We start from the raw sequence: 27,749 nt of genomic DNA on the forward strand, positions 1-27,749 counted from the left end.
ATTCAGGAAACACAAGCAATTCCAATGCAATTGATCACCATCCACTGACCGATGCCCAGGCCGTACCCAAGCACCAGCTGGTGGCTCCCAGCCAACTTCCCTCAGTTTATATACTGAGCATTATGTTCTATGGTATGGAATACCCCTTTGGCTAGTTTGGTTCAGCTGTCCTGGCTGTGCCCCCAAGGCTTCTTGGGCACGTCTTTACTGGAAGAAGGCAGGAAATTAAAAAGTCCTTGATTTAGAGTAAGCAACAAATAAAACATCAGTGTGCTATCAACATTATTCTCACGCTAAATCCAAAACACAGCACTGCACCAGCTATTAGGAGAAAATTTACTATATCCCAGCCAAAACAGGACACAGAGTAAGGCAGAAAACACCCTCATCCCCTGAGCAATGCAGCCCTTTTATGTAACCGTTGGTTAATCCAATGCATTTGTGTGAAGGAGGAGGCACTGGATTAGAGTGGGAGAACACTTAACCACATTGCTTAATATTAATTGGTTAATTGTCTTTCATTATGGGAAAAGAAAGTAAGTGCAGTAATTGGCAATATGGCTTGACAGTGGTTCTGTGTTGGAGACCGAAGTCTGAGAATTCCAAATACCACATTTTCAGGCCAGAGGGGATGAAGATCCCAAAAATGTCTTCTTTTATTTGGGGCAAAATAGGAATATTCTTTTCCTGATGCAGGGGTGTAGATCTGGAATACAACTCTATCAGAATGAAATAAGTGTGTTCCTACTTTTGTTTTCTTTCAAAACAAAACAAAAAGTGGGGTTGAACTCCAGAGATGGAGAAAGAACACACTGCTGACTCTTCCACCTGAGCTCTTTGGCAAGTGAGGTGTTAGATACCAACCTCTAAAGTTAGAGCTGCATCCTCAGGGCTTGTGGTTCAGGGCCATGAGACTTTGGGTGGGCAAATGAGCGCTCCACAGACAAAAGCTAATCTAATGAAGCCTGCTCCCTGTGATGTCAGCAAAGTTTAACCATAAAAATTGTGTCACTTTTGGCAAGAAAGAAACTTGGTCTGCAGTGTCTGTGAAGGCTCCCAGGCATTATTCCCAGACGCACTCCGCCTGGTGTGGTGGAGCCTTGCCTGTGACTCATCCACATCATTCCCATTTGTGCCTCTCTGTGTACTTTTTAGTTATAGACTGCAGAAAAGTTGTACAGAGAGTTTTAGACTGTGAAAAAGAATCTGATTTCCTCCAACATTTTCCACATCTATGTCTGTAAGTGTAACTTGGTATATTAAGTGTAGACACTGCTTGTTCTTCTTGCTCATGTAAAGTAGCAACTGTGCTGGGCCTTCAGAAGACAGGCAAGGTTTTGGGTTCTAGAATGGATAAATAATTCTGCACCCAATGTTTCCATTCATGTGCCATGTTCTTTGGAAGGAAAAACCAGGAAATTACTTCCAGCATGTAAAGGGCAGGATTAAAGCATCATTTTGAAAACATTCCTGATACATTTGGAAAGATTAATAAAATTGCCATCAGGTACAATATGTACCTTTTGGCACTTGCTAAATGGAGCTAGTGGAGATGCTGGATGAGCAAAATGCTGATGCACACTCTCCATTTTAAACTCTGGGGCATAGAAGACTGTGCCAAAGCCAGATGCATCAGTGTGATGCCTTAGACAAAAGACCATCGTTTCGACAGTCATTTCATAATTAGTTTTTTACACAAGTGACAGCTGCCTTCATGCCAAGTCCTGGACTCATCAGGGAAAATGGCAGAACTCCCAGGATAGCTAGAATTTTTCACTTCATACAGATTCGTTGAAGAACTCAGTATTTCTCCTTTCTTTTTTTTCCTTCTTTTCAATAGGTTGGTGCAAAAACAATGATGTGGGGGTTAGTAACTGATTATTTGCAGGAGGGACAGGATTTTTACTTGAAACACTTAGTTGTTTACTTCAAGAGCACTTGTGTGTCACTGAGTCACCAAACCACTATTAAATTCTGGGAAATTGCTTATTGTGAGGTTCATGGGGTCCCATGACTCGGTGGGATGGATCAGAGTCTGATTTTAATTGGAGGCCTGATCTAAATTTGTATCCTCTTTAATCCTGTGATTGACAGACTGTGAAGGGTTATGAAGTTCCACAGGATGGTAGGAGCGGAAGAAAGATCTTGTGTTGTCGCCTCTGCTTGCATTGTTTGTACATGGCAAATATCAGAGTATTTGCTTTTCGCCTGAGAGTTTAAGGAGAATATTGTCTTTTGTCAGAACAGCATAGACGTAGTCTCGGGTGGTTTGCCTGGAAGAAAAGACGAGGGAATAAAAATACATTTTAACACTATGCTGGAGGAGATTTTACCAGTTCCTGCTGTAAAACTTCCAGTTGTTCTTTTTTTTGCAAATACAGTAAACATGATGGGGTGGGGTTTTTTCTTTTGCTTGTTTCTCTTCTTTTTCTTTTTTTTTTCTTTTTTGGGGGGTGGGGGTGTGTGTGATTTGTTTGGGGATTTTTGAACCATTAAAGCAATTCTGAACCTTGGGGCAGCAGTTAATTTAGTTTAAAGATTTACCAGATATGCCTGGCTAATGTAATGAGGCATAAAGTGATTTAAAAAAGAAAAAAAAAAGACAGGGAATACATTATAGAGAAGATAATAGAAATTTGGAAGGTTGAGATTTGCATGGAAGGAACCCCCCCAGCAGCACTGCATGGCAGATGCAGGTTCAGCACGCAAGGGTGTGCAACAATGTGCAGCAGTGTGCACAGTTGTGCAGCTGTATATGTAGAGGTGTGTGCAGCAGTATGCGGTGATGTACAAGGTTGTGCAGTGGCGTGCAGGGTTGTGCAGCTGTATACAGCAGTGTGCAGGGGTGTGCGCAGTGGTATATAGTGGTATACAGGGTAATACGACAGTGTACAGCAGTGGGCAGCAGCATGCAGGGTTGTGCAGTGATGTGCTGCAGTGTGTACAGCAGCATACAGCGGTGTGCAAGGATGTGTGCAGCGGCATGCAGCAGCATGCAGGGTTGTGCAGCAGTGTCCAGTGGTGTGCGGCAGTGTTCAGTGGTGAGCAGCAGTGCCCAGCAGTGTGCAGAGGTGGGCGGCAGTGTACAGTAGTGTGCATAGGGCTGTGCAGCAGCATACAATGATGTGCCGTGGCGTGCAGCAGTGTCCAGCGGCGTGTAAGGCTGTGCAGCGCCTTACAGCAGTACGCAGTGGTGTGCAGTGGTGTCCAGCGGTGTCCAGCGGTGTCCAGCGGTGTGCGGTGCCGTCACTGCCTCGCTGCAGCCGCTGCTCTGCGTTCTGCGCCCATGCGGCCGCCAGGGGGCGCCGCAGCACCGCGCCGCAGCGTACTGCGCGGCGACGCCAGGAGGCAGTCGGGGCGAGTTTGGGGGTTGTTTGTGATCAGACAGGGCGCAGCGGGGTCTGCGGTAGCGGGGCGCAAAGGGGCTCATGGGGCGAGAGGACGGGGGGTTCCGCGCCACGCTGCGGAGCGTTTGACGGGTTACTGCAACGCCCGAGGTGCCCGAGCGCCCGGGCGAGCTTTGAGCCCTCGTCCGTGTAGCGCTGGTGGTGTTGGTGAGGTTAGGTGAAACTGCGAGGCTGCGTCCCAGATACATTAATTACAGGGAATATGCGGTTGCTGCAGTTCACCTGCTTTCTTATTCTGCTGGTGCAGTCTGTGGCTAAGCAGAGCAGATGTGCGGGATGTTCTCTCAGCCTGCTGGTGGTGGGGGATATTTATTTCAAGGACAAGGAAAGGGAAACACTCGCTGTGAGAGGAGAGGGTGGCTGAGAGGAAACACAAACAGGGCTATGGCATTGCATGGATGGAGAAAAATAGAAACAAAAAACTTGGTAGCAAAGACCGAAGGACTGTTTCATAACATGAAATGTCCATCAGGGTGATCTAAGAGAGATTCTGCTTCCCCTATAAAATGTCACCTGCAACTGGCGTTAGAGAATGTATGTTTACTGATGATCTGGAGAGCATGACTGATCGCAGGCTGGTTTTCACTGGCATTAGTGGGGTCAGTTCTAGGCCTGGGCTTTCTTATTTAAAAAATCTAATGAGCTCTTGGGCCTATTCTGTAGTGCTGCCTTTAAGATTGTGTCTGCTTGGATTGGATTGTTGGTGCTTAAACTAGGGAGTGAACCAGGATCATCCAACTGGGCACTGTGTTTTGGGCTGGGATGGCTGAACAAGGGCATTCAAGTGCCTGTGATAGATACTTCTGTTTGAAAAATGTTATGGCTGGTATAAATACGGATAGTGCTAAAGCATGATGCCAAAACTGGTATCAGTGACTTTCTGTCCTAACACAAAATTATCTTGCAGAGTTTTAGTCTTTGCTACCAAACAGAAAAGAGCATAGTTATATGTCACTGTGTATTTATGGGCATATGAACGGGGGAGGCAGACTAAATATTAAATATTAAAACCATGATGTTAGAATGCCCAATCTGGTTCCTCATCACTGCAGTTATCTCCTTAATAAAACAGATGCCGTTGCTCAAAAGTTAACTAATAAGAACTATAAATCAGTTTTCTACCAAATGAGTAAAATTACTATTTACACCTCAAAACTTTGTAACAGTTGATAGACTTCTGCGTTTCTAATGGCTGAAGAATTGATTTACCTGTAGACAGAGAATTTCTAATTCTTTTTAATCCTTTATTCTTACTGAACCTGAGAGTACGTTTAAATGTTAGTGGGCATGTATCATTGGATCAGAGAATCACAGAATGTTTGGGTTAGAAGAGACCTTAGAAATCACCTAGTTTCAACTCCGCTACCACAGACAGGGACACCTTCCACTAGACCAGGTTGCTCAAAGCCCCATCCAGCCTGGCTTTGAACTCTGCCGGGGACAGGGCAACCACAACTGCTTTGGGCAACCTGTTCCAGTAAAGAATTTCTTCCTGATATCTAATCTGAATCTGCTGTAAAGTAAAAACCATTAGTTTCTGGAGTTACGTATTAGACCTAAAGGAACTTGCAAAAAAACTTTTAAAAAATGTTCCATGAAGTGGGCAGAAGTATTTTTTATTCTGCATCAGTAGCCACCAGCTTTTTTGACCTTGCTTCCAAATCCCTGTTACCCACAGCACCTCCAGTTCACCAGGTTTTGGACCTGACTTGCATTCATTGCCTCATGCAGTTTAGCAAGGTGAATTGAATTTAATGTGTTAAGCCCTCAGACATCAGCTGTGGTATTCAAGATCCAAAATGTTCCATCCTGTGTAAATGTTAATGGTATTCTGCAGTTTGCATTTATGGACGTATTACATGAGGCTTTCTTCCTTTTTTTGGCAGGTGACATTGGTGACGGAAGAAGAACAAGAATGATTACGTATCCATAACTCCCAGCAGCATGTCAGGTAATCATATTTAATAAGAGCATCTGTGCAATATTTCTTGCTTTGTCAGAGTGATTATATTAAGTGTTTACTGCAATACTGCTTTAACAAGTTCTGAATGCACTGACACTGGGAGTTGAAATCTTTTGTCTACCCAGAGCATAGAGATGTGGGGCACAGAATAATCTTCCCCAGCATTTTTCAGCTGAAATTCTCATTCTGCTCGGTTTTCCTTCAGAAGTAAAGTTGTGGTTTGTTCTAAAGGCACGTTCCAACTTTGACATTTCTGCTGAAACTGACAGTGCAGTGACAGTTTCTGCTGAGTACGTTAGCCCAACTTACTTTGTAAAGTAGACACACTCACCGAGGTTTGAAGTGAGACAGTCAAATTCATTTTATATAGATTACCAAGTAATCTTCAGATAATAATTGACAAGATCCAGAGCTGAAATTACTGTTAACCACTTTAAGTCCACTTAACCATTTTATCTCTGCCAGATGCAAAGCACTTGAAGGCTATACATTAATTAACTGTGTCAAAACCCCCATATATTCTAATCCCAGAACAGGGTGTCTGAAAAGATGTAATTATTACATGGAGATCATATAGAAAGCCAGTAGAACTTCAGACTTCCAAAATTTCTTTTAGTATTCCTCAAATTGCATAAGAGAAGAAAATGTTCTGCTGATGCTGTTTCTCAATGCATATTTCAAGAGCCAAATGACATAAACGGGACCTTTTAAAAGCCTGTTTGTATAATGCAGCATGTGTGCAGCATAGGGAAAGTCATAATGAACAAGTTTGAATTCCCGGTGTTATGCTCAAGGAACAGTTTAGTTTTGCTGACTGGGCAGATCAAATATCCTTTCTTTTCCCCTAGAAAGCTCCCATCCTTTTGTATTGGCCAGCAAGGTGTAACAGCTGCATTCACCCACAAAGCTGGTCTTTTAAGTTTGGGGTCCTAGATATAAGGTAGAGAGTAAAATTCATGAGGAGAAACGGCATTATTTAATGCATTCTTTCATAGTAAAATGTGTTATTTGATAATATGCAAAGATGTGTCATTTGACTTATGGATTTATGGGTTTTTTGCTGTCCATTGAAGTGAAGGTTATGCACAGATGAATGTAAAGTGGAGGCAGAGGACATTGATGCTTTTTGCAGAATGAAGTGGAATATCTGACCCTCAGTTGGTGTGTCAGGCTCTGTGTTAGCATCACTGTCACATGAGGATCAGGAAGGAGTTAGTATCCTTAAGCCACATTAACAGCACCCAGTAGAATGTTTTTGCATTCTTCTGCAGGCATTCTAGACATGATAATTCCATTTAACGAATACCTGGTTTGGAATAAATTTAAAGCATTGACGTGTAACTCAGTCTTTCCAGCTTTCTATTCTGCTGTCTCATGTTAAACTGTGTTTTTTGACCTTTAGCTACAGGGCTTGAGGGAGCAATTAGTAGTAGCTTGTGCTGTGTAATGGCAAATGATGGGGGAGGAAATGCAGTGTATCCACTTTATCCTGACCTTATCTGTTTGGGTGTAGCTTCCCATGGAGGCGGCTTTTATGGGTATTTCCCACTAGTGATTTAACCAGACCTGTCTGCCTGGACTTCTCCCTGGCAGGGCAGCTAATCTGAGTGAAACAAAAAGCCTAATTGGAAGGGCTACATTTTTCTTCCTTCTTTTTTAATAAAAAAAAAAATAAGTGGACAGAACAAATATGTGCAAAGAAAATAATCACCAGGCTGAAAAAAGAGGTCCATTGCAGAGGATGACCGTTGGTACAGCTGTAGATGTCCAGCGCTTTTCATTATGAACAGTTTATGTTTTCTGTTTCTCATTATCGGATTGAAATTCCCTACATGAGTGTGAATGTGAAAAGAAGCATGGATGAAATAAAAATCTTTCAAGCTCTATAAAAGCCACCATCCAGAGCCAGACAGGAGTCCTTTCCTAATGAATGAAAATGAAAGCTTCGATTCTGTTACTGAGTCACTGGAATATGAAAGCAGAAGCTAATCCAAAACCAAACCAGTTGCCTAAAATAATAGGCTGTATTATTCTGACTTTTTGATAGATAATTTCTCTGCCCATATGTTACATTTTTGCTGCAGTAAAAATTTTCCTCTTGTAGGCACTGCCCAAAAGCCTCCAGTTTTGGTGCAATCTGGCATTTTTCTGACAGGAGATTGTAGAATTTGGCCTTTGGTCATAAAGCTGGGCTTTACTACATCCTGCAGTTGCCATAGGAAAAATATTTTGACATCTCGGCTTTAAAACCACCTACTGGTGTCATTATTCTATGGCACACGTTCTGTAATTGTGTGTGCTTCTGGCTTCTAATAGAGTTCAGGTTTTCCAAAACTATTTTGGGTTACTTCAAAGTTACAGGTAACATGGAAGGATGGCAGAGGTGTAGAAGCCATTACTTGAAAGTGAATAAAATTAAACAGCTAAATGAATGCATCGGGTACAATTTTTGAATGCAAAAAGATAAAAGCAAATATTGGGCTAACAAAGTCCGAACTGCTCTTCTTTTTTCTTCATATGCAGTCAAACTAGAGTTCACCCAGCAATACAGATGGAGTTAACGAACACCTAACAGTGGGCATTTCATGACATTAGAAGCTGACAAATGAAAAGCTGGACCTACAGGTTTTGTAAACACTGTCAGTGTTTTTGTCAGTTTCTGTCAGTGTATTTTTGCAGCTGCTAGTTCTGAGTGTCAGAACTTGCCTAACCAGTTTTATGTACACATAACTCAGATGATGACCAAACACTGAGATAAAGGGATGCTTCTGGAGAGGGAGAGCTGGACATAATATGTCTTGCAGTTGAGTACTAAGTCTGACAGACACATTCTGTTCTCATAAACTGAAGTTGGGTACATCCCTAAAAAGAATAGTTTTAAGATGAGTGATTACATATGTAAATGTAACAAAGCAAATCTGAAAGTTCAGCTTTCCTGTTTTGAAACCTAATTTTCTTTTTAAGTTAGTTTTCTTTTCTGATGAAAGCTGGAGCAGATCTGATGCTTTAAGTAAAAACATCAAAAATGCGTTTAGGGAATGTAAGTAAAATATATTTGTTTGTTTTCTTAAAATAGAAACAAGTGGAAAATGAGTGATTGGATGCTCCCTCCATAGTTAAAAGCAGCTTCACAGCTGGCACTGGCAATTACTGACCACAGAGTAATACCTGGGGAAAAAAGTTATAAGTATTTTAAAAATTAGTACAATCTTAGCAATAGCTACAAGTCTTTCTGCCATATATTTGTACAATAGAATAGAAAAAAAAGAAAGTTGGAAACTATTATTTTCTCATTGAGAAGGTAGTACTTTCAAATAAGTAAGTATGTAACATAGTTACAAAAAAATCCTTAAAACATTAACATTAAAAAACATTAACATTAAAAAATCCTTGCTGCTTTAATACTATAGTGAAGCTTCTGGTTTTAGCATCACTGTTCACTGGCAATAATCTACCACTGAAGGCTGCCTTCTGTACATTTTCTCCCAAAATGCAGGACGAGTTCTGAGACAGACTTTTGTCTTACTTAATTTACTGGAATGAGAACTGAAGAAAGAATTCAAGCACAGGTTCTAAACACCAGAAAATAGTATTTGTAGAAAGCAGTAAAATCTCATTAGTTTCGTCTTCATGGCTGATGAAGATTGACTTTAAAGAATGCCATAGGTTAATGCCAGTGAAGTCTGCAGCAACTGATTTCAGTAAGGCCAGGATTTTACTCTGCTTTTACTTGGAGTTTCATGATTGACTCAGACACTGTGCTTCTGCTCTCAAATATTCACACTGTTCTGTTTGGTAATGACTGTAAAGTTAGATCAAGATAGGAATTATAATAAAATTAAGTGCTTACATTAGGGAATGTAAATGTCATAAATGCATATTTTCAGTAAGTAGGATTTAATATGCAGCATTTCTTGTAACAGGTCACTCATTGGAAAAGCAGTGTCTCTAAGGGTGTTGCATGTAGTTTCCAAGAACTGGTAAAAGTAATAGGATACGAAAGGCACCACCTTTTCTTCATGAGTCTTTTCACAGTATTGCTCGTTATCCTGTAAACTTGCCATTAATTAAGATGGAAGATAGTTTATTGTGTAACATCAGCTGAGAAATTATTTGTCCTGAATTTCTATTATGATCTTCCTAGGGTAATTTAATTTGACATATATCACTGTCTGACACTTCTTGTCTGCTAGACTGTGATAAAATCCGAGTAACTCAAGTGTATTATTTCTTATAAGTAAAGGACTTTTTAGAAGGACAATAAATACTTTAATATGAGGTTTTGTTACACCAGGATTCATCAGCTTTGTAATGAGCTTTTGGGGATTTTCAAAAGGTTAACAAGATTTATATTGTGGGATGTTTTTGCATGAAGCTATGAATCACTCCATGATGGCTCTTATTACTTAGAAGCGTATTTTTAAATGTGCAGTTAAAAATATCACACTTGGTAAGTTCTAGGTTACAGACATTCTGGTTTAATTTTAACTTTTTTGTTTTAAACTTTGATGTTTTAAAAAGTGCTTTCAGAAAGCCCTGTATAATGCAAGTTTCAAGAGGCAAGGAGTCTGTATAACATTTTGTAACTTTCCAATTCTTTATGCAATTCTTTAGTTATGTGTTGGGGTTTTCTCTCCACCCATGAGGAGAAAAGGCTCTAAAGAGTGGCTTTTTTCTGTAGGATAAACATGAAGACCTTATGTCTGTGTGCTCCTAAAGGTGTTTAAGTTTGGTATTTGCAATCCATGGATACCCGCTACATTTTCCAGAGAGGATACACACATTTAAAACCAACCAAACCAAAAGATCTGTTTAGATTTCACAAGGAGCAGAGAAAACAAACACTTTCTTTTTACATCTGCAACATCTGCTAGCCATTTTCTGAAGCATGTTTCAGTATGTTAGTGCTGAGATTTTTTCTTTTCTATTTTTTTTTCATCAATAATCCATCAGTGTCCTGTCTGTAGGAATTTTATTTTAACCAGAGGCTCTTCTTTTTGTTAACTCGCCTGCCTGAATTTTATTTCTGATGGGAGCAGAGTGTAGTGTTTGAGATTTTGAGTATCGTTCTAAGACTGTGCATCACTGATTCACTGCTGCCATCAGTTAGGAGGAGTGTATAGTGTTGTCAGTATCAGACACAAAGGGGCAAAACCCTTTTAAAACAGTTAATTAAAAAAACCCAAAATGCCCCTGTGTTTTTAATAAGTCTTCTTCAGTAGCATATAAAACACTTTCCTTTGCTGTGCTTGTCACAGGAGTTGCAGCCTGACAGTTTATGGTCTTCGTATGCCTGACCACAAACTGCTCAGTTCAGTTTTTCTGATGACTTTATTGCAGAGCATCGAACTTACAATGCTTGTCCTTCATATACAGTCCTACATGTAGAGAACACTATTTTTTTTTTGTGACAAATACAAAGCTGTCAATGAACAATAGGAAAGCTACTATCTAGTCTGGCATTTTCTAGTTAATTTCGTATAAACAAAGTGCCCTTTATATTTCCTAAATGCGTTTCTGATTATGTTCTTTAAAAGCATCAGATTTGCTACAGCGCTTATCATAAAAGAAGACAAATGTTTAAGGAAATGTTTATAGGTTGCAGAACAAGGAAGACAGACTTTCAGATCTGCTTTGTTCTGTATGTGATCATGTGCTCTGAAAACTGTTCAGACCTGTACCAAGCTTCAGTTTATTTCAAGGATTCTTACATTCCAGTTTCTCTGTCTTTCTGAAGAAGCCTTTGGCTCCATTATTTGAGCAAATTTTATTTGTTTACTGTTTTTTGTATTTCACAAATATATCTGTCAAGATTTCTAGTTTTAGTACCTGCTTTTCTACCTGGCCATTGCTCAAACTTCAGTCCTTGAACAGGAGGTGTTATTTCAAGGTACTGAGTAGCTCTTTAAGCTAATAACTGAAACAGTTTGAACTGTTTCATCATCTTGAAAAGACAAAGAGCTTCAATTATGTGCACGTATCCCCAGGATTTGCTGTTAGTAAATGGTGGCCAAATATACTATCCATTCCACAGTGGAGAGGGGTGGAAGGGTCTAATGTGGGATTGAGGGAAGACCATGTGAAATGATTTGAAAGCTAAGGCAGTACTCAGAATCAGGATTTTACAAAATGGTGGTAGTGGTTTGAAGTGATTCATGGAAGTGGTCTGTGTGTTTTCCCAAGTGGTTTTGCTGTAACTGACATGTTTTAATGATCTGTTTTATGGTATTTTGAGCCTTAATCTGGAAATGGCCTTTCACTTTTATTCGAGTGCATTCCCAGCATTTAAAGAATTACCTAACACAATATGAAAATATAAAAATCCGTTAACATTCCCATATTCACACAAGCAGTAGATGGCAAAATGAGTCCTGGAGAGGTGGATTGCTGTCTGTTGAGTATCAAATTAATCTTTGTTTAAAGCAAACAGGAGGAGGTTGTTGGGTGCATAATAAAGACTGATACTGGAACTCCTTTGCCAAGGAGTGGTGTGGATGCAAGAAGTGTACACAAGAGGAGACCGAGCTGCACTTCAGAAAGAGATCCTTTGGGTATTACCACAGTTTAGGTAGGCTACAGGGGCTCAGGCAATCCCTTGGGCTGACAAGTAGCTGGGGACTGGGAGAGTATTGGTGGGAACTCTCATATATGTTGTCTTTGCTCTTACTCTTCTCCGGGTATCTGCTTATGGCTGCTGCTGGAGAATAGAAACCAGATGAGTACTGGGGTTTGAACAGACCTGCAGTGCTCTGGTATACCTTGTTCTCAGAAAAACTCCTACATGTTGTACAGAACTATGAGAGGGTCGATTGCATTTAGCATCTGTGTGACTGTCTGGTTAACAGCACCTATCTAGTTTTGTTGCGTAACCCAGTATCTTCTGTGGTGATCTTACTGGGAGCTGTCATCACTCATTTCTCCCAGTATTTTCATGGGATCTGTAGCTGTCACAAGATTCCATGGTTGGGTATACAACTTGTGTTCATTTCTCTAAGGCAAGGTTTTCAGATCGCTCTTTACATACCAAAACCCAGAACCATTTTTTTCTCTGTGCTCAGAACCTACCTCTGGTTGCCTTACAGATGAGCTGTCATGTTTTTCTGGATATTCTTTTCGTCTGATTAATCTTATGTTTAGAAATTTGAGCATAATGTTAAAGCCAGGTACTTGATGAGATAATTATATGTCTGGTATTACTTTAATAGGTAATAGAAATTCAGCATGTTTTTAAAAAGCAATTACACTTGTTCACATTGAGGTGCTCATTAAGATACTGGTGACAAGAACAAGGATAAAGCTATTACACTGTGTATTACAAGTTTCTTAATGTTGCCTTTTCTTACACCTTAAAAACTCATAAAAGTTTAATATAATATCTGGAAAATCTTCTTTTGTGATGATGTAATCTTTGTCCAAAAGATTGGAAATACTGAAATTTAGTTTATAATGAAAGACATATTCTCAAATGTAACATTTAAATATTTTATAACATTGCCACTGTTAAAGTAAGTAACAGTACAACAGTCCTGCATTAAATACTCCTGGCTCTGTTTTTCTCCACAAGTATACACATAAACATATACCTGTAAGATACTGGAACAACCTAGTGGTTTCAGTAGACATCACTAGTCCCACTTGCTAGAGTCCTTTTCTCTCATTGTACAATTTTTCTTGCAGTCCCTGTCTTTTTTACATTTTAGAATTTAGGAAATAAACCACATGTTCTCAAAGGCTTTATTTATCACATTACACTGAGGGAGGGATTGCACATTTATGAAGAAGAATCTGGCTAGTCTGTATTAGCTGTGCTCCATCCTGCTTGTTCAAGAATCACATGAACCTAGTTTAAGAGTTGAGAAACTGTTGTGAAGTGTTTTAGTTTTTCATAGGGAAGAATGAGAATAAAATGCTATGGTGTTATTTGGAAGAAAAAGGAAGAAAGAGAGAGGAGAAGGAAGGGGACAAGGAGAGGAGAAGCAAAGTAAATTAAATGCTGTAAACTGACTGCAATGTTAATGAAATGTTAGTTTCAATATTAACAGAACAGTTACCATTCTCAGCACAAACGCATATAAAAACTTTACATGCTTTTACTTATAGTTACTTTGTGTGCTTTAAAATGCTTGTACAAAACACGAATCAGGTTTTAATTTTGCTGGGGAGACATCCTTTAATTGTGGCTTGCTTGTTTTTTCTGAAGTCATGAAGTAAAAATTGTCTAGTGTTATTGGACTGGGTCCATAGAAAGCTAGGCTGCCTGATCAACCTACTGTGCACCCCTCAGTCCTAATCCTGATTACATTTGCCTTAGTTGATCTCTCTGAAGCCAACCCACTTCAGTGTCCTTAGATGCTCGCGTACTTAAATGTTTAAAGAAAACCCCAGTAAAGTGCTGTTGCCCTTGCTTCTGTGTTTTCAGTAAACTTCAAATATGAGTAGAGGCAAAACTTATATATAAAGTTTTGCAATCAAGTATGTTAATGACAATTCAGAGACTGCTAATACCTTCACCTACTGCTGCTGTTTTGATCAGCTAGGAGTTAAAATTCATATAGGCTGTGAGCAGTTTGGCAATGTTAAATTACTTTTGAACTGTTGACTGCTCAGATGCCAGCTATTGCTATGATGTGCTGCTTTTATATCTGTGAAATTACTTGATGATTCCTTTACTTATGTTGACAAAAAGAGCTCTAGGCCCTTCTTATTAGTCCCTCTTTACTCTGAAAAAGGGCCTGTGGTTTTAGTCATGATTCATCCCAGTAGGCTGTACTGCTTTCTGCCTTTATTATGGCTATTTTAACAATAGCTGGAGGGAGAGAAGGATGCTTCTCTTACAATTAGGGAGCTCAGACAAAATTATATTATCATCCTTTATCAAGGGGTTGGGTTTGACAAAACCAAGAGCAGATGCAGGAGATTTAAACTGCGTTTTCTGCTGGGGGAAAAAAAAAGGAAGAAAGCTTTTGAAAAATTCAGGCAAGATATTTTAGACAAAATGAGTAGAACAAATAATTTAGTCCTGTAGTGAGACTGTAATTTAACATTTTAATAAGCTGAATGGTAATTTAGCAGATACGTATCTGCTGTGCCACAGTATAGGGAGTCTTAGAAAAGGAGATAAAATATGAGACCCTTCAGTGGTAGTTCCTTACAACTTAACCCTCATCTCTCAAAATTTCAGTGTGAAGTGTCCCTGGTGACTGAAGGGAATTTGTGAAATAAGGTGGAAGCTTGTAAAATTAAGTAAACATTATCTAACACAGGAGTCAAAATAATGGAACAAATTTTAGAGGGAACTAAAAGAAAAAGGACAAAGCTGCTTGATACTGTCTTAGCCTTTGTAAACTCTGCCTGGGCAAATTCCAAATGATGGAAGCTGTAATAGAATCAGTTTCTTCTCACAGTTGAAATGAATCCAAATCATATTTTAAAATCCTACCAATACTTTGCAAAAGTAGAGATTGGAAAATACGGTTTTAACTCTGTTTTTTAAGTTAAGGAGGGTTTTAGATTTCCTTGCTAAAGCTAAAAATCTGTAAGCCTTATGTGACATCCTCTCTGAATCCTTGGGAAACAAAATTTTTACAATTGCAGTGATTGTATGTGTTTTAATTAAACAACAACATCAAGAATTGTGTGGGGTCAGTGATCTGCTTAAGAAATCAACAAAGCATAGAAATATCTATTTATGATTGAATTACAGAAATGCCTTTATTTCTTTTCTATCTGTTGCACATGCCTGACTCTCACATTTACATGCAGGGAGATAACTAGAATTTGATGGAAGGTGAGAGAGAGTAGCCTTGTACTGAAGGGGATGCTGTCTAAGGTTATACAAAGACTGGTGGAAAAAAGGGTTATAGTGCACAGTTTCTCTCTCTGCCAAGAAGAGTTCAGATCTAGTTCAGATCTTACAGGGGAGTTCTGTGCAACTCCAGAGTGTCTTACCAGGACAATCCAGTCTCTCCTTCTGAGATAAAATTTCTTATGAAGTCTAGAAGATACAAAAGTGTCCAATTTATGAAAAAAAAAGTTCTATATTCTGTTCTTTCTATTTTAAAAAATTGCCTAGTATTTTCTGGGTTACTTTCACTATTCTATTTTAAATCTGATTGTCCTCCTACAAGTGATAGTGTCTTGTCATATTACCTGCATTTAAGAGTTAGTTTTTAATTTAAAGTTCTTTAAAATCAAGTCTTTACTAAGAACGGATAAAGCCAGAAGTAGGTAAGTACAAAGTCTGTAGTTAACTTACCTGCCCTGTGCACTGAAGTCTGAGATGCCAAGTACTTTCTCCTACAAATTCACATTCTTAATGTCCAGCTGAGATACAGTGGTATCTTCAACTGAGATACAGCTGAGATAGATAGAAGGAAAGGACTCTTAACTTCAAATCTCAGGTGAGCTTACACCCCCAGCAGGAAAAAAAAAAGCTATGCATTGACATTTAAAATCAAATACGACATTGAGGAAAACTATGTATACTATCAGGGATTAACATAGGATAACAATATTTAATACCATATATAAGTCTGCTGGATATGTCCTATATTGGCAATGTTCCACTTAAGAGTACTCTTAAGATAAAACTTTCAGGAAGAGCAATAGCATGATACATCTGGTAACTGAAATCCAAAGTTATTTACTATTATGTATATGGATTTCTTTAGTGAGTAAAATACAAGTAAAATTAACTCTTAGGTCCCTTAACTTAGCGGAATCTTACTATGATTAAAACCACAGTGGATGTCAGTCATCAGATGTCTGGAATTTGCTATTTTCTATGTGAAAGTTAGAAGAGCATTTTGTATATTTAGTTTTGGCACACATAATATGTAAGAAATAATTGGTTTAAATGTGGAACATCACCTCTGATGTTTCATTTCTATAGAATTTAGTTTTGCAACCCAAAAATAGAAAATGGGCTATATTTAGTCCAACAGATATATCAACCAGTGGTATCTCATTTTCTGTATCAAAGAATAAATAGATTTGATTAATCATTGTGACAAATGAGATCAAATCCTGCAGCTTTAATATCATTCATTATTTACCATGGACCCAAGAGTCCATGCTTCTGTGATAAAATTAGTGTCTCTGATACTCTACTGTGACCACAACTGGAGAAAGGCAGTAGGTAGCAAAAGCGGAACTGCTAAGCATGGCCACATAAGAATGTCACACTTAGGTAACAGAGTGTCCCTCAGGTCAGCCTACGATAAGAGCAAAGTCAAACAAGGCTGAATCCTTGATGTTTTGTGTTTTAAGCATCTGAAAATTGTTCACGACCAGCCTCGACCTACAAGACCTCAAATGATCATATGAGCAAGGCAATAAATTGGTGGTAACTTGCCCTCAGGTCTGTGTTGTAGTTGCGATGTTGTGAAAGTTACATCTAGTGTCTGCCTGTCCACCTAGCTCTGCCTACTTGTTAAGGCTTCACAGACGGGGAAATATTGTTTACTTGTACCGAAGGGGAACTATGGTGGCTGAATGGGCATGGCTGAAAGGCTCTGCATCGTATCAGTGCGGTCGAGTGGAGATGCACGGGAATACCACAGCATCAGGAGAGCTGGGGAACCTCTTGCTTTCCAGAACTCCACACCTGAGCAAGATTTTGGCAATGCCAACAGTTTGTAGCCCAGCGGTATTTGCCAAACATCCAGGACATGGCCTCCTGTCGTGGGACAAACTGATTCACCTTCCTGACAGAGATCAGAAATGGAATGTAGTGGGCATAGCAGAAAACCGTTTGCGTAGGAAAAGGCACTCCAAAAAATATGATATCCAGAGGAATGGACAGCAGCTTTTGCAGTGTCTCCATGCTTCAACTTGGAATAGCACAGTTTTACAGCCAGGCCATACAAAAGCAAACTTTCAAGTCATGCCAGGTGCCCACGAATGCCAAAAAGAAGAAAAAAAGTGTAAAGGTAACTGGCATTATTATGCAGAGTACAGCAAATGCTGTATTAAAAGCAAACAAACAAAACAGGTTGTTATATCTGTGTTTATGGTCCGGGGTTTGACCGCTGGTAAAAGCATTATTACCTGAGGGGGTGTTTTCTTGTTGCCAATTATTTTAATTTTATTTTTTTTCAGCAGTGATAATTGAGATTTTTACTATTCCTTTTTATTCAGTTTAATAGCTTTGTGAAGAGCCCTAGGGACAATGTGATGAGTAGTTCAAGGTTTTCTATGTGAGACCCAGTATAAAATAGTATCTATTCCTTTAGCCCTTTAAAGATGTATTTGTCTCTCTGTGGTCTTGATAAGCTCATCAAAAATCTTTTTTGACCTGGTCTTTTTAAGTAAAGAATGCTCTTCTTACATTAAGAATGCAAAGGCAAACAAAAGCATTCTTTTACTACTTTCAGGGTGTTCAGCTCTCACCTGTGGCTGTATTGTTTGCCTTTTCTTCTTTATTATTAATCATCCCCAAAGCCTCAGTAAGTGCATATACAGAACTCAGATAAATGCAACTTCTTGTTATGAATCCTTGCCTTATTAGTCAGGAACCATTTTCTTTCAGGTAGCTTTTTTTGTTCACATTGAAGGGATTCCTTTTAAGAATCACAGTTGCTTAGGTACTAGCACAAATTTAGTGCTTAAGTTATTTTTATTCCTTTTTAAACTGGGGTAAATAGTTCTTCATTGTTCTTTGCTCAAAAAATAATTAGTGCATATTATGAGGGAGGGATTACAAATTGTTTTCTTTTACTTAAGTCTTACGTCACTCCAGGAAGAAAGATTACAGTGTCAGGGAGGATATCACCTCATGGAAAAGTTAAACTGGTCTAAGTGCCTGATTTCTTTAGATTTACTTGCTCTTTACCTCAGAATGCCTCTTTGCTAACAGATGTCAGGTGTTGATCGCTTTAACGTCTTACTAAGGGCTGTCAGGAGGCGGCCAGACAGTCCCACCTAAGAGTCTGTTAATTATGTTGTGTCAAGCAAAATCAGGTAGCTTTCTGCTAGGTTTTATTTTTGAACAAATAGAACTTTTTATCTTCAAGTTTTCATGTGGAATTGGGGTAGGGAATGACTCAGAAAAGGTTCACGTTGTAAGTATTGGCAGTTACTTTCTCAAGAGATAAGCCATGTAATTAACTGATGTCTGCTAGCAGGGTCTTCCAGATATGATATATTGGGAGGCTTAACAAATTGGGTTGTCTGGGTCACGGGTCTATAATTACTCTTAGTAATATTTTCTCAGAGACCATCTTAAATGTTGTCAAACACTTTTCAAGGATTTTGTTACCTGGTTCGTTGGCAAACCTCTCAAAGAGCAAATGCTTTTCGACAAGACTGTGTGCTACCTACATGTGTTGTGAACAGCGCAAGGAGCTAGTACAATCTAAAGCGAGCACGAACCCTGGAAGAGTCCCAGTCATGAAACAGCAAGCTCCATTCTCTTTTATCCACATTTATTCAAGGTGTCAAATATTTTCAGGGATAACTGGATTTGTAGTGAACCTGAACATTTAAGTATAAACTATGACATTCTTTGTTATCCAAACAGACTAATGAGTTTAAAGTGTTTCAAGAAAAGGCACATCACACACTGGCATTTTGTGAGTCATATACAAATTTAATGGCATGTCATAACTGAGGTACAGCAGGTTTTGTGAGGGAAACAGTTTCAGAGAAAGAACTAATATAATACCTGTTGAGAAAAGACGTGTGCTATTATGTAAGTAAGATTTTCCTCAGGTTTAAAGCAGGGGCAGCTCGTTTGAAAGTTGCTGCATCTGTTGCAAATGTGGAGAAATGATTTTGTGGCAAAAACCTGAGCTCTTTTTTCTTCAACTCTATCACTTGCTATAATAAATATAGTGTAGACAAAATGACAATTTTTAATGTGTTTGATTGCACTGAGACTTACTCCGGAACAGTCAAATGTCATTGTAACTGTACGGCACTAGAATTCCGTAATTCTACATGCTTTATGATGTAGTCACAAGTAGAGATTTAAAAATAATATAAATATAATATAGAATTAATTTTTATTTCTTGTAAGTGCTCAGTATTATTTTGGATTCTGATGTTTGAGGTTTTCATAGTTGAATCTTTAATAGTAAATTTGCATAGTCATATTTTTGAGGGACCATTTTGAGTCTCTGATCATAGTATGTAAAGTGAATGAATAAGGTAGTGCAAATATATACATTAAAGAAAATTGGTAACTAATCATGTGGGCACCGAGCTAGCCATATTTGACATATGATGTGTGTTGCAAAAGCCACATTAGTACTTCTTCTCAAAAGCTGTTATGGTTTTCAGTATATTTTACGATACAAAATGACAGGGACTATATGGGATGTGCCCTGTGTCCTGAAAGTGCAGATTTGTGTTCTTCTGGAAGAACAGTGATCTAATTGTTTTTCCCCTATAGCCTTCATCAGAGGTAGCTGAGAGAATGCACACAACAAGAAAGTCTTGAAGAAGAAAATATAACAGTTATTTTGTCACATGTAAAAATACGGATTATAAAACTAGAAGCTGATAGTGTGTGCATAACTGTTAAGAGTTTATAAAGGTATGTTTAATCCTTGCAACTAACATGCCCAAATGTGCAAAACTTTTTGACCGTCTGTATGCATGAAGTGTGAACACAACTAACTCATGATTCTTCATTTGATCCTTTAGAAGTGTCACCCTGCCCTCACTAATTTGAGTGCTCTGCAATACCTCCCATGTACTGACACTTCTGAAGCTTTTAGGAATAGTGTGTAGGGGCTCTAACTGCAGCATTAAGGTAGTAGTCAGGACTCTAGACCAGGGGTGCACAGTTTGGGAACAGTCAGGAGAATATGACTTGCAGGTAATACATCACCTGCACATTCATGCAGATAGCAGATGTACACAGCCGATTGGATTGTGATAAATGGCAGTTCTTTTGTGTGTGTCAGGGCTCTAGGTTGGTGGGGTATACTGTCAGGAGGATAATCCGCAGCAATATTGTCTTGCCTTAACATTCCTTTGTGTGAATTCATTTTGGTGTGAACATTCATTTTGGTGAATTTTGTAATGGAGAGAGACTGTAAGTGCCAAGAGAAGTGCAGCTTAGGGGGGGGGTTGAGCGTTCATAATCAAAAGCTTTCAGTCAGGATTTTAAAATCAGGAGTTGATGAAGAGCTGCATGGTCTCATATAAGCCAGTGTCTCCTGCAGGCATCTCATTTCAGGCATTCTCAGCCTGACTTCTTCTAACCCAGTGTAACATCACCGACTGCAACACATTTGCTTCTGATTTACACCAGGGTGAGTATTTCACAACCTTTGGGGCATTCACTACTCATGTTCAGCAAGTATTTCTGCCTTCTTTAATACAATGAACTGACACCTCAGACCATGAAGGGTTCAAACTTTGGACCCTCTTCTGCTGCAGCATCAAAGTTTCTGTTTTATCACTGGCCTGTTGGCTCACACCAGAGGTTTTATTCTACTGGTGATTAATTTCCGTGTATTCACATAAGCAGACACCTGTGAACTAATAAAACTCCAAATGCAATACTACATTGCTGAAGGCAATGAAAGTTCAACATGACATGATTTAAAGACTAATATTCAAATCAGAATACGAGACAAAGAAAAGCTGTTCATATTATTTTCTACTCCGTTTTTAGCCTTTTGATAAAGACCCTGTCTGACTGTCTTTTATCAGATGATTTAATTCAAAGCAGTGCATGGAAGGGACCTGCAAGATTGGATCCTCAGAAACTAAAATGAAAATATTTTAGGAATATTTCAGTTTTAATACAGGTGTTAAATCTTTGCAGTGTTTCTTGAACTGATTTGTTTCCAAGGGAACAACAATCTGCAGTGCTATAAGCCTCTTTAATGTTAGCACGTTACAGGTAAGCAACCTCTGTTCCCTGGCAGTGTTTATCATTCTTTTGTCAGAAAAGGTTCTCATCCATTTTTCCTTATCTCCTCATTCTTCAGAGTTTTGTGTAATTTAATTTCCTTGCGGTATTACGGTAATTCCAACAAAAGTACATATGCCACATTTCTAAACATTATTGACATAGCAGTAGAAAATAAGAATCATTTGAGGGATTTATTTTGGAACACAAAGTTAAGTTGCAGGTGTGCCATGTTGAGATACCATATCCATGGGTGTCAGCCTGCCTCAGATGGCTCTGTCTACCCACTGTCTTCATTCTGGTTTGCTTTTGTTTTTTTTTCAGTAATAAAGCTAAATCAAACTGGGGGTGGAGGGAGATGAGAGGGAAAATGGGAGAACAAAAGAAGAGAAAATTCACAGGAAGTTTGATTAATTTGGCAAAACAAATCCACATGGGGAAAAAATCCCACTAAGGATCTAAAGCACCGATCTCCAAAGCTTTTCTGGGTGGTGTAGAAATACCTAGGTATTCTGCTCTGCTAACCTGTAAAATACAGCCCAGCTCTGTGCACAATCTCACGTCAGTTCCTGTTAGCTGTACGGGAGATCGTGTAGTGGTAAATGAACAATCCACGTTTTGTACTCGTGGAATGTTTTCTTTCTGGGGAATGTGGAGAAAGAAGAAAGCTTCGCAGATTGCATGCGTTGCATTTGCGTATACTACAATGTTACCAACCTATCACATAAATAAGTGTGGTTTGGGGGTTTCTGTGTAAACAACTGCTGCAGAGTTTCTTAGGAAACGTGTGTGTTCTACGAAGTGCTGAACATCTATTCAGGAAAAGTCAGATCTTGCCTAAGATGTGTTTTTTATCACAGACAGAAGCATCGTTTGTAAAATCTAGATCATAGGCCTGAGCTAAAAGGAAAATTGACTTCTATTGTGTGCTTTTTTCAGATGCTCTATCACAATGTTACTTGTTGAGTTAGATCTTTGGTAAAAACCGTATGGAGAATGCAGCTCATTCATTGATGTACTTTTTGGGATTTCAGTAACTATCATGCTCTTAATGAAGCAAGATATTAGTTTCAATTATCAGAGTTAGTCGAATAAATTCATTTTGGAAGCAACTCCATTGACTTCATTACAATTGATCTTGATAGAGTTAATTTTGACTTATCAAATGTATTACTATTTTGTGAGCAAGTTAATAAGAGATGTGTATTAAAGATGCTTTTTTCATAGTTAATGTGGAAGAAAATAAAAATCCAAGCATGAATTTTAACTTCTCTGATCCTCCGAAGACATTTATCCTGAATTCTGCTAGCCTGCACATTAGATACTAATTGGCAATGCTTCTTATTTAGATAGGTTAGTTACAGTTGTATATTGGAAGGGAGAGCATTTCTGCGTTGGCTCTTTGCATGAGACAAACGTTAAACAATATTGGGTAGGGAGAAATATTTGTATGTCATGCCCAGTTTGTACCCATTTCACTGAAATTTTGATTAACATTTAGGTATAAGTTCATCAGAGTTGTTTGATGTACACTTAAGATTCTAGAAGAAAAAGGGACAACCTAGATGGTAATTTTGGCAATCCTGTACATACTTTAAAATGAGCGAAATAAGAAAGCTAAAACCTCATTATGAAATCAGTAATAATTCTGCTTCCTAGTAAGAACAGACATTAAAGAGGGATACCGTCTTGTTACTGGCTTCAAAGGTTTTACCCTATTAGCTATGCTATAAAGAAAAATCAGGTTTTGCCTAGTAAAAAACCAATAACAGCTAATGCAAGTTACAATACAAATATTTCTTTTAAATCAGAAAGAATGGCTGATTGAACAAGGTATATTAGGTTTTGGTGCATTAAGCAATTATAAAATCGTATCGTTTTTGTTGCAGCGGCATTGACATGTTCATAGGTGAGCCAAAATGAGCAAAAACACCTCTTACTCTACTCAGTCTATTGTCAAAAAATATATAGCTACTGAAATATAAAGGGTAACAAGGCAAAACAGCAAAGCAATTAGCTTATTGATAATATTTAAGCAGTGTTCTACATTACCCACCTGTTGAACTCAACAGAAATTACCTCCCCAAATCACTGAAGTTCAGAAAAGCTGCTTTCCCGTAAATGCATTACCAGGCAGTGGGGAGGATTGTGTATGTGTGGAAGGCTGGGGAGATTCATGCATGTAATTCTGTAAAACAAAATCAATAAAGCTGATGACAGATTAAGTTGCTAAATTTTGTAAAACTAGACTACTGTTTGGGTCATCAGCACAGCACTATTGGATTTTCTGTGGTTTAATGCTGAAAAACAGGATTATTGATTTTAGGATTTTCAGCGTATCCCCTCTGGGAGTTCTTAAGCAGTCTTTATAATGCTTCACACTTAAGTTGACAACTACAGTGACATAACTGTGTCCTCGCCTTAGTAATCATTTTCTAATCATATTGGAAAGGCTGGAAATGGTTTATAAAATGATTATTCCAGACAAACAGGGGAACAGGAGGGTTGTCGGGATGTCGCTTCTTTGTCTGGTGGTCATTGCTACCTGCCTGCCATCTTCCCGTGGAATTAACTTACAGTCACAGATTAAGACCTTTGACTGTCATAAATCTGCTTCCCAATATGTTTGACTGGCAGGGGAGTTCACAAGGCGTCCCAATATAAATAGGATTTTAGCACATCAGGTGGTGCTCCAAAGTAAAACGGACTGTTTTGCAGTTGACTTTGTTGGTGTATATTCATTGCTCCTCTCCCATTCTATGTGTATGCATGCCTGCGTGTGTATGCATGTGTGTGAGTACGTGAAGTAGAAGCTGAGATAGGGTAACAAAATGAACTACTGTATGCAAGAAATATATGAAGTGCACCCAGCTGCCGGTAGCAATTGCTACATGCAGTCTACTGATTATTGCACATATATTGAAGATAACCAGGGTTACAGCAGTTGTGATGCTCAGGTCCTGCACAGTAACAACATATATATGGAACAGGCCTGGGCGGTGAATCAGCCTTATACCTGTAGTTACCCTGGAAACGTGTTTAAAAGCGAGTACTCTGACATGGACATGGCCCTGAATCAGTACAACCAACCTGAATATTTCACAGAAGAAAAACCTACTTTTTCTCAAGTGCAGTCGCCATCGTACTCTCAGAAGAAAGGTAGGGGCAATTTATTTAAATAACAAAAAAATATAATCTCTGCTTTTGTTTTTGTTTTGCTTTAAACTTACAGTTGCATCTGTTGGCTCAGATGCATCTTTGGATGTGAAAGCTGCCTGTTCAAAATTGAAAGCAGCAGTAACATAGGTTGCTAGGTGATTGTAAGGTTTTTCTGTGAGCAATGAGGATTTCCAAGCACTTTTTCTTAATCTGAAAGAAACATTTGCAAATATATTGCTTATTTTCTGCTTTCTGGGGCTGTTGAGTTCATTTGCTATTCAACAGTGAGCTAGGTAAGAAAGTTTCTCTTAGAAAATATCGTCATGATATATTCGGCATCTTAACGCTGCGTTTCTGGTTACTTACAGACAATTTCTGTGAGTCCTCATTATCAGCAAATGTGGACTGTGTGTACTTGTCAACTCTTGTAGAAATATTGTGAAAAAATAACTGTAAATACGTATTGGAAAATTATTACATTTAAGAGTTACTGTATTTTAAGTGAAAGCCATGTAGTTTCTGATTATGCAAAGCAAAAATGACTGAAAACATAGAACGTACCTATGTAAGAAAGACTGTTCATCCAAAAAGTTGATGTGTTTGTGAGAGACGGTCAGAGTGAAGTATCTGCTCCCTCCAGGTTAAATCATTGCCTGTTTTTAACATTTATTCTTTTGCTTTCAAGTAAGCAAAGCAAATTCAAAAAAGAGCCCAAAATACCAACAAACACTTGGAAATGTGTTCAGTGCTACTTGCTCTGAACTCAGACAAGCAAACTGATGCATACAAAGTGTATGTTCTATGTGTTTCTGTAAAATCACATTATTAAAGGATAGAAACACACAGTCTGTTGTACCAACATAATGTTCTTTTTCTGTCGAGACCAGACTTTCTGTATGCAGTTATCTGAAATGCAGGTGAATCTGATGTACCTCGGCAGATAGAGGAAACACCATTTGCTACTTTCAAAGTAGCTTTGTAGTAAAAAGCAGGATGATTGATCTTATGAACTACACGAAAAACTGCAGTATTTTCTTTTATGCAGGCAATATTCATTTAGGACTTGGTACAGTAAGTCCATTTTGGCAGAAATCTATGTTCGGTAGGAAAATGTCTGAGTTTTATACTTTGAACAGTTTTGTATTTCATAATAAAGGAAATGTTTTTTAAAATCCTATGTAGGAAGCTAGCAGAGCATGATCAGATTGTAGACTAAATGGGGTTGTGGATAATGCATGTTTTTGTGTTGTGCAACATTTTCAATGCTTTTTAAGGCTATTTATCTGCTCTTGGGTTTTAACTAATGAATTTATAACTCTTCATAGACTTTTCTCATGCTTTGTTTTTGATTAAAGAAAAATAGCACTAAGGATTAATGCAGAGAAAATAAAGATTTGCTATTGCAAAGTCAGTGAAGGAATACATTTTTCATAACATTAAAGGTTATAAATAATAATTGATATACCTAAATCAGAGCTTTAATTAAGATATTTCAGGACTCAGACACCCGACATCTGCTCTGTTTAAAGTTTTTGTCTTTGTTTGGTTGAAAGAATAGTTTCTAAAAGCTGCTTGTCTGCCCTTGCTTTCTACTACCTCAGTTTCACTAAGAAATGGCTGTGAATTTTGGTGGAAGCTGGCTTTCAAGCAGGCTTTTAATTGATCATTCACAGAGACTAAGTAATGTGCTTTGGGATTCTTTCAACCCTTAGAACCTTATTACTGTGATAATCAATAAGAAGTTGCCTCCTTCTGTCAAACCTTTACAAACGCTGAGTTTGTTAAGCAGAAGGGATATAAACTCTCTGGGACATGTGCATCTTTCTTTTTGTTTTTCCTAATTTCCATCTTTTAACCAAGCTATCCTAAAACTAACGAATCTTTTAATCCTGTCCTAAGAACAGAAGGCTCTACACAGGGCATGTGTGTCTGTATTGATCCAGAATTGATTTGGGAGGGAGACGATGAGGGAGTTTGTTAGAGAAGCCTTAGTAATAGCCCATTAAAGCAAAATTAAGTCCCTAAGCAGGTGTTCATGATGAGTCTTGATTGTTGCAGTTGGTATTTCTGTTAGTCCTCTGAAATTTGTAGTAACCTCAGTAGTATGCTGTTCAAATCAGTATTTTACAACAGCACATGAAGTCTTTTCCTATCCAAACTTTTGTGAGTTACTAAGTGGTCAAATCTTTTTCCCTCTGGCCAGAAAAAAAACCCCAACATTTTATATGGTGAAAAAAAATTCCTTTAAGAAGGGGAGTTTAATTATTGCTCTGTCTTTATGTCTTTAAATCTTTATCCTTTTATTCTTTAAAAGAAGTCAGAAAATAACTTTAAAAACAAGAACCAAAGACCCCAACAAAGTGTTACTGAAGGAAAAAATAAAATACTTAGAAAGTATGGGCAGTTATTCTAAAATATAAGGAAGCACTTAAGCTGCTCCGGTTATTACATTACATTAAAAACTATTATTTCCTGATTCACAGGTTCTGATGAAAGACTTGAAATTGTGCTCCAGAAAATCAAGAGGTAGAAGTGCAGTTTTAGCTTTATGCCTGCTTGCTGCTCCTTTTATCTCTTCAGCTGCAGTGTATGCTTTTAAATATTCGTGCAAGAGCTCAGTGTTTTATTAAGCAAGCCATCTTGGACCTGATCCTACTGCAGGAGACAGGCAACCAGATACACTTTGTTTTCTACATGGGGCTGTGAAATCTGATGAACAGAACACGGCTCATCATGAATGCTCCATCTCTGGCGGTGTTCAAGGCTAGGTTGGACAGAGCCTTGGGTCATATGGTTTAGTGTGAGGTGTCCCTGCCCATGGCAGTGGTGTTGGAACTTGATGATCTTAAGGTCCTTTCCAGCCCAAACTATTCTGTGATTGTGAGAATGAGGTGCTATTTCCAGTTCTGTCTCAGAGAGCTTAAACTGGAATATTTTTCCCCTCTTATGGTACCACTGGCCATGGTTATCTTGCAGCACTGCATGCCAGATGGATGTTGCTCAGAGGCAGCCCATGCCACCCTGCCCTTGTGCCAAAGCTGAAGATAGACAAAAGTGTTCCTGGATCTCCTCATACTGCCTCTACAGTAAGAAGTACCCAGTGACAGGGTAGAGGTAGTGCAGCCAGGAAAGTACAAAATAAGTAGGTACAGAGTACCTAGTATCTCCTCAGTGTCCCCATGTTTGGTGTGCGCGCAGTGTTCTGGCCATTTGCATAATGTGAGAAATAGGCCTGCAAAGTTAAAACTGGGATGAGTTGTCTTTCACTTCCCTTTGCACAGTTCTTTATGAACAGAATTAATGAAAGATGCCCGTGAGTGTCCATGAGGTTAAGCTTTAACTTCAGGCTCTGTGG

At 38.6% G+C, this 27,749-nt stretch overlaps 1 protein-coding gene across 5 annotated transcripts in view; it reads left to right on the top strand.

The window, feature by feature from the left end:
* Window positions 1-27,749, top strand: part of THRB (thyroid hormone receptor beta) — a 160,322-nt gene that overhangs the window by 105,604 nt on the left and 26,969 nt on the right. For 4 of the 5 annotated variants that reach the window (XM_034060884.1, XM_034060881.1, XM_031052407.2 and 1 more), the window contains one exon: window positions 5,294-5,358. In XM_034060884.1, coding sequence (XP_033916775.1) covers window positions 5,352-5,358 — 7 coding nt within the window. In that variant the 5' untranslated portion in view covers window positions 5,294-5,351. Of the gene's footprint in view, window positions 1-5,293; window positions 5,359-23,925; window positions 24,395-27,749 lie in introns of those variants that run through there. The other variant, XM_005152829.4, reaches the window with a different exon arrangement.

Source organism: Melopsittacus undulatus, chromosome 1, assembly GCF_012275295.1.
Source record: "Melopsittacus undulatus isolate bMelUnd1 chromosome 1, bMelUnd1.mat.Z, whole genome shotgun sequence".
Taxonomy (NCBI): Eukaryota; Metazoa; Chordata; class Aves; order Psittaciformes; family Psittaculidae; genus Melopsittacus; species Melopsittacus undulatus.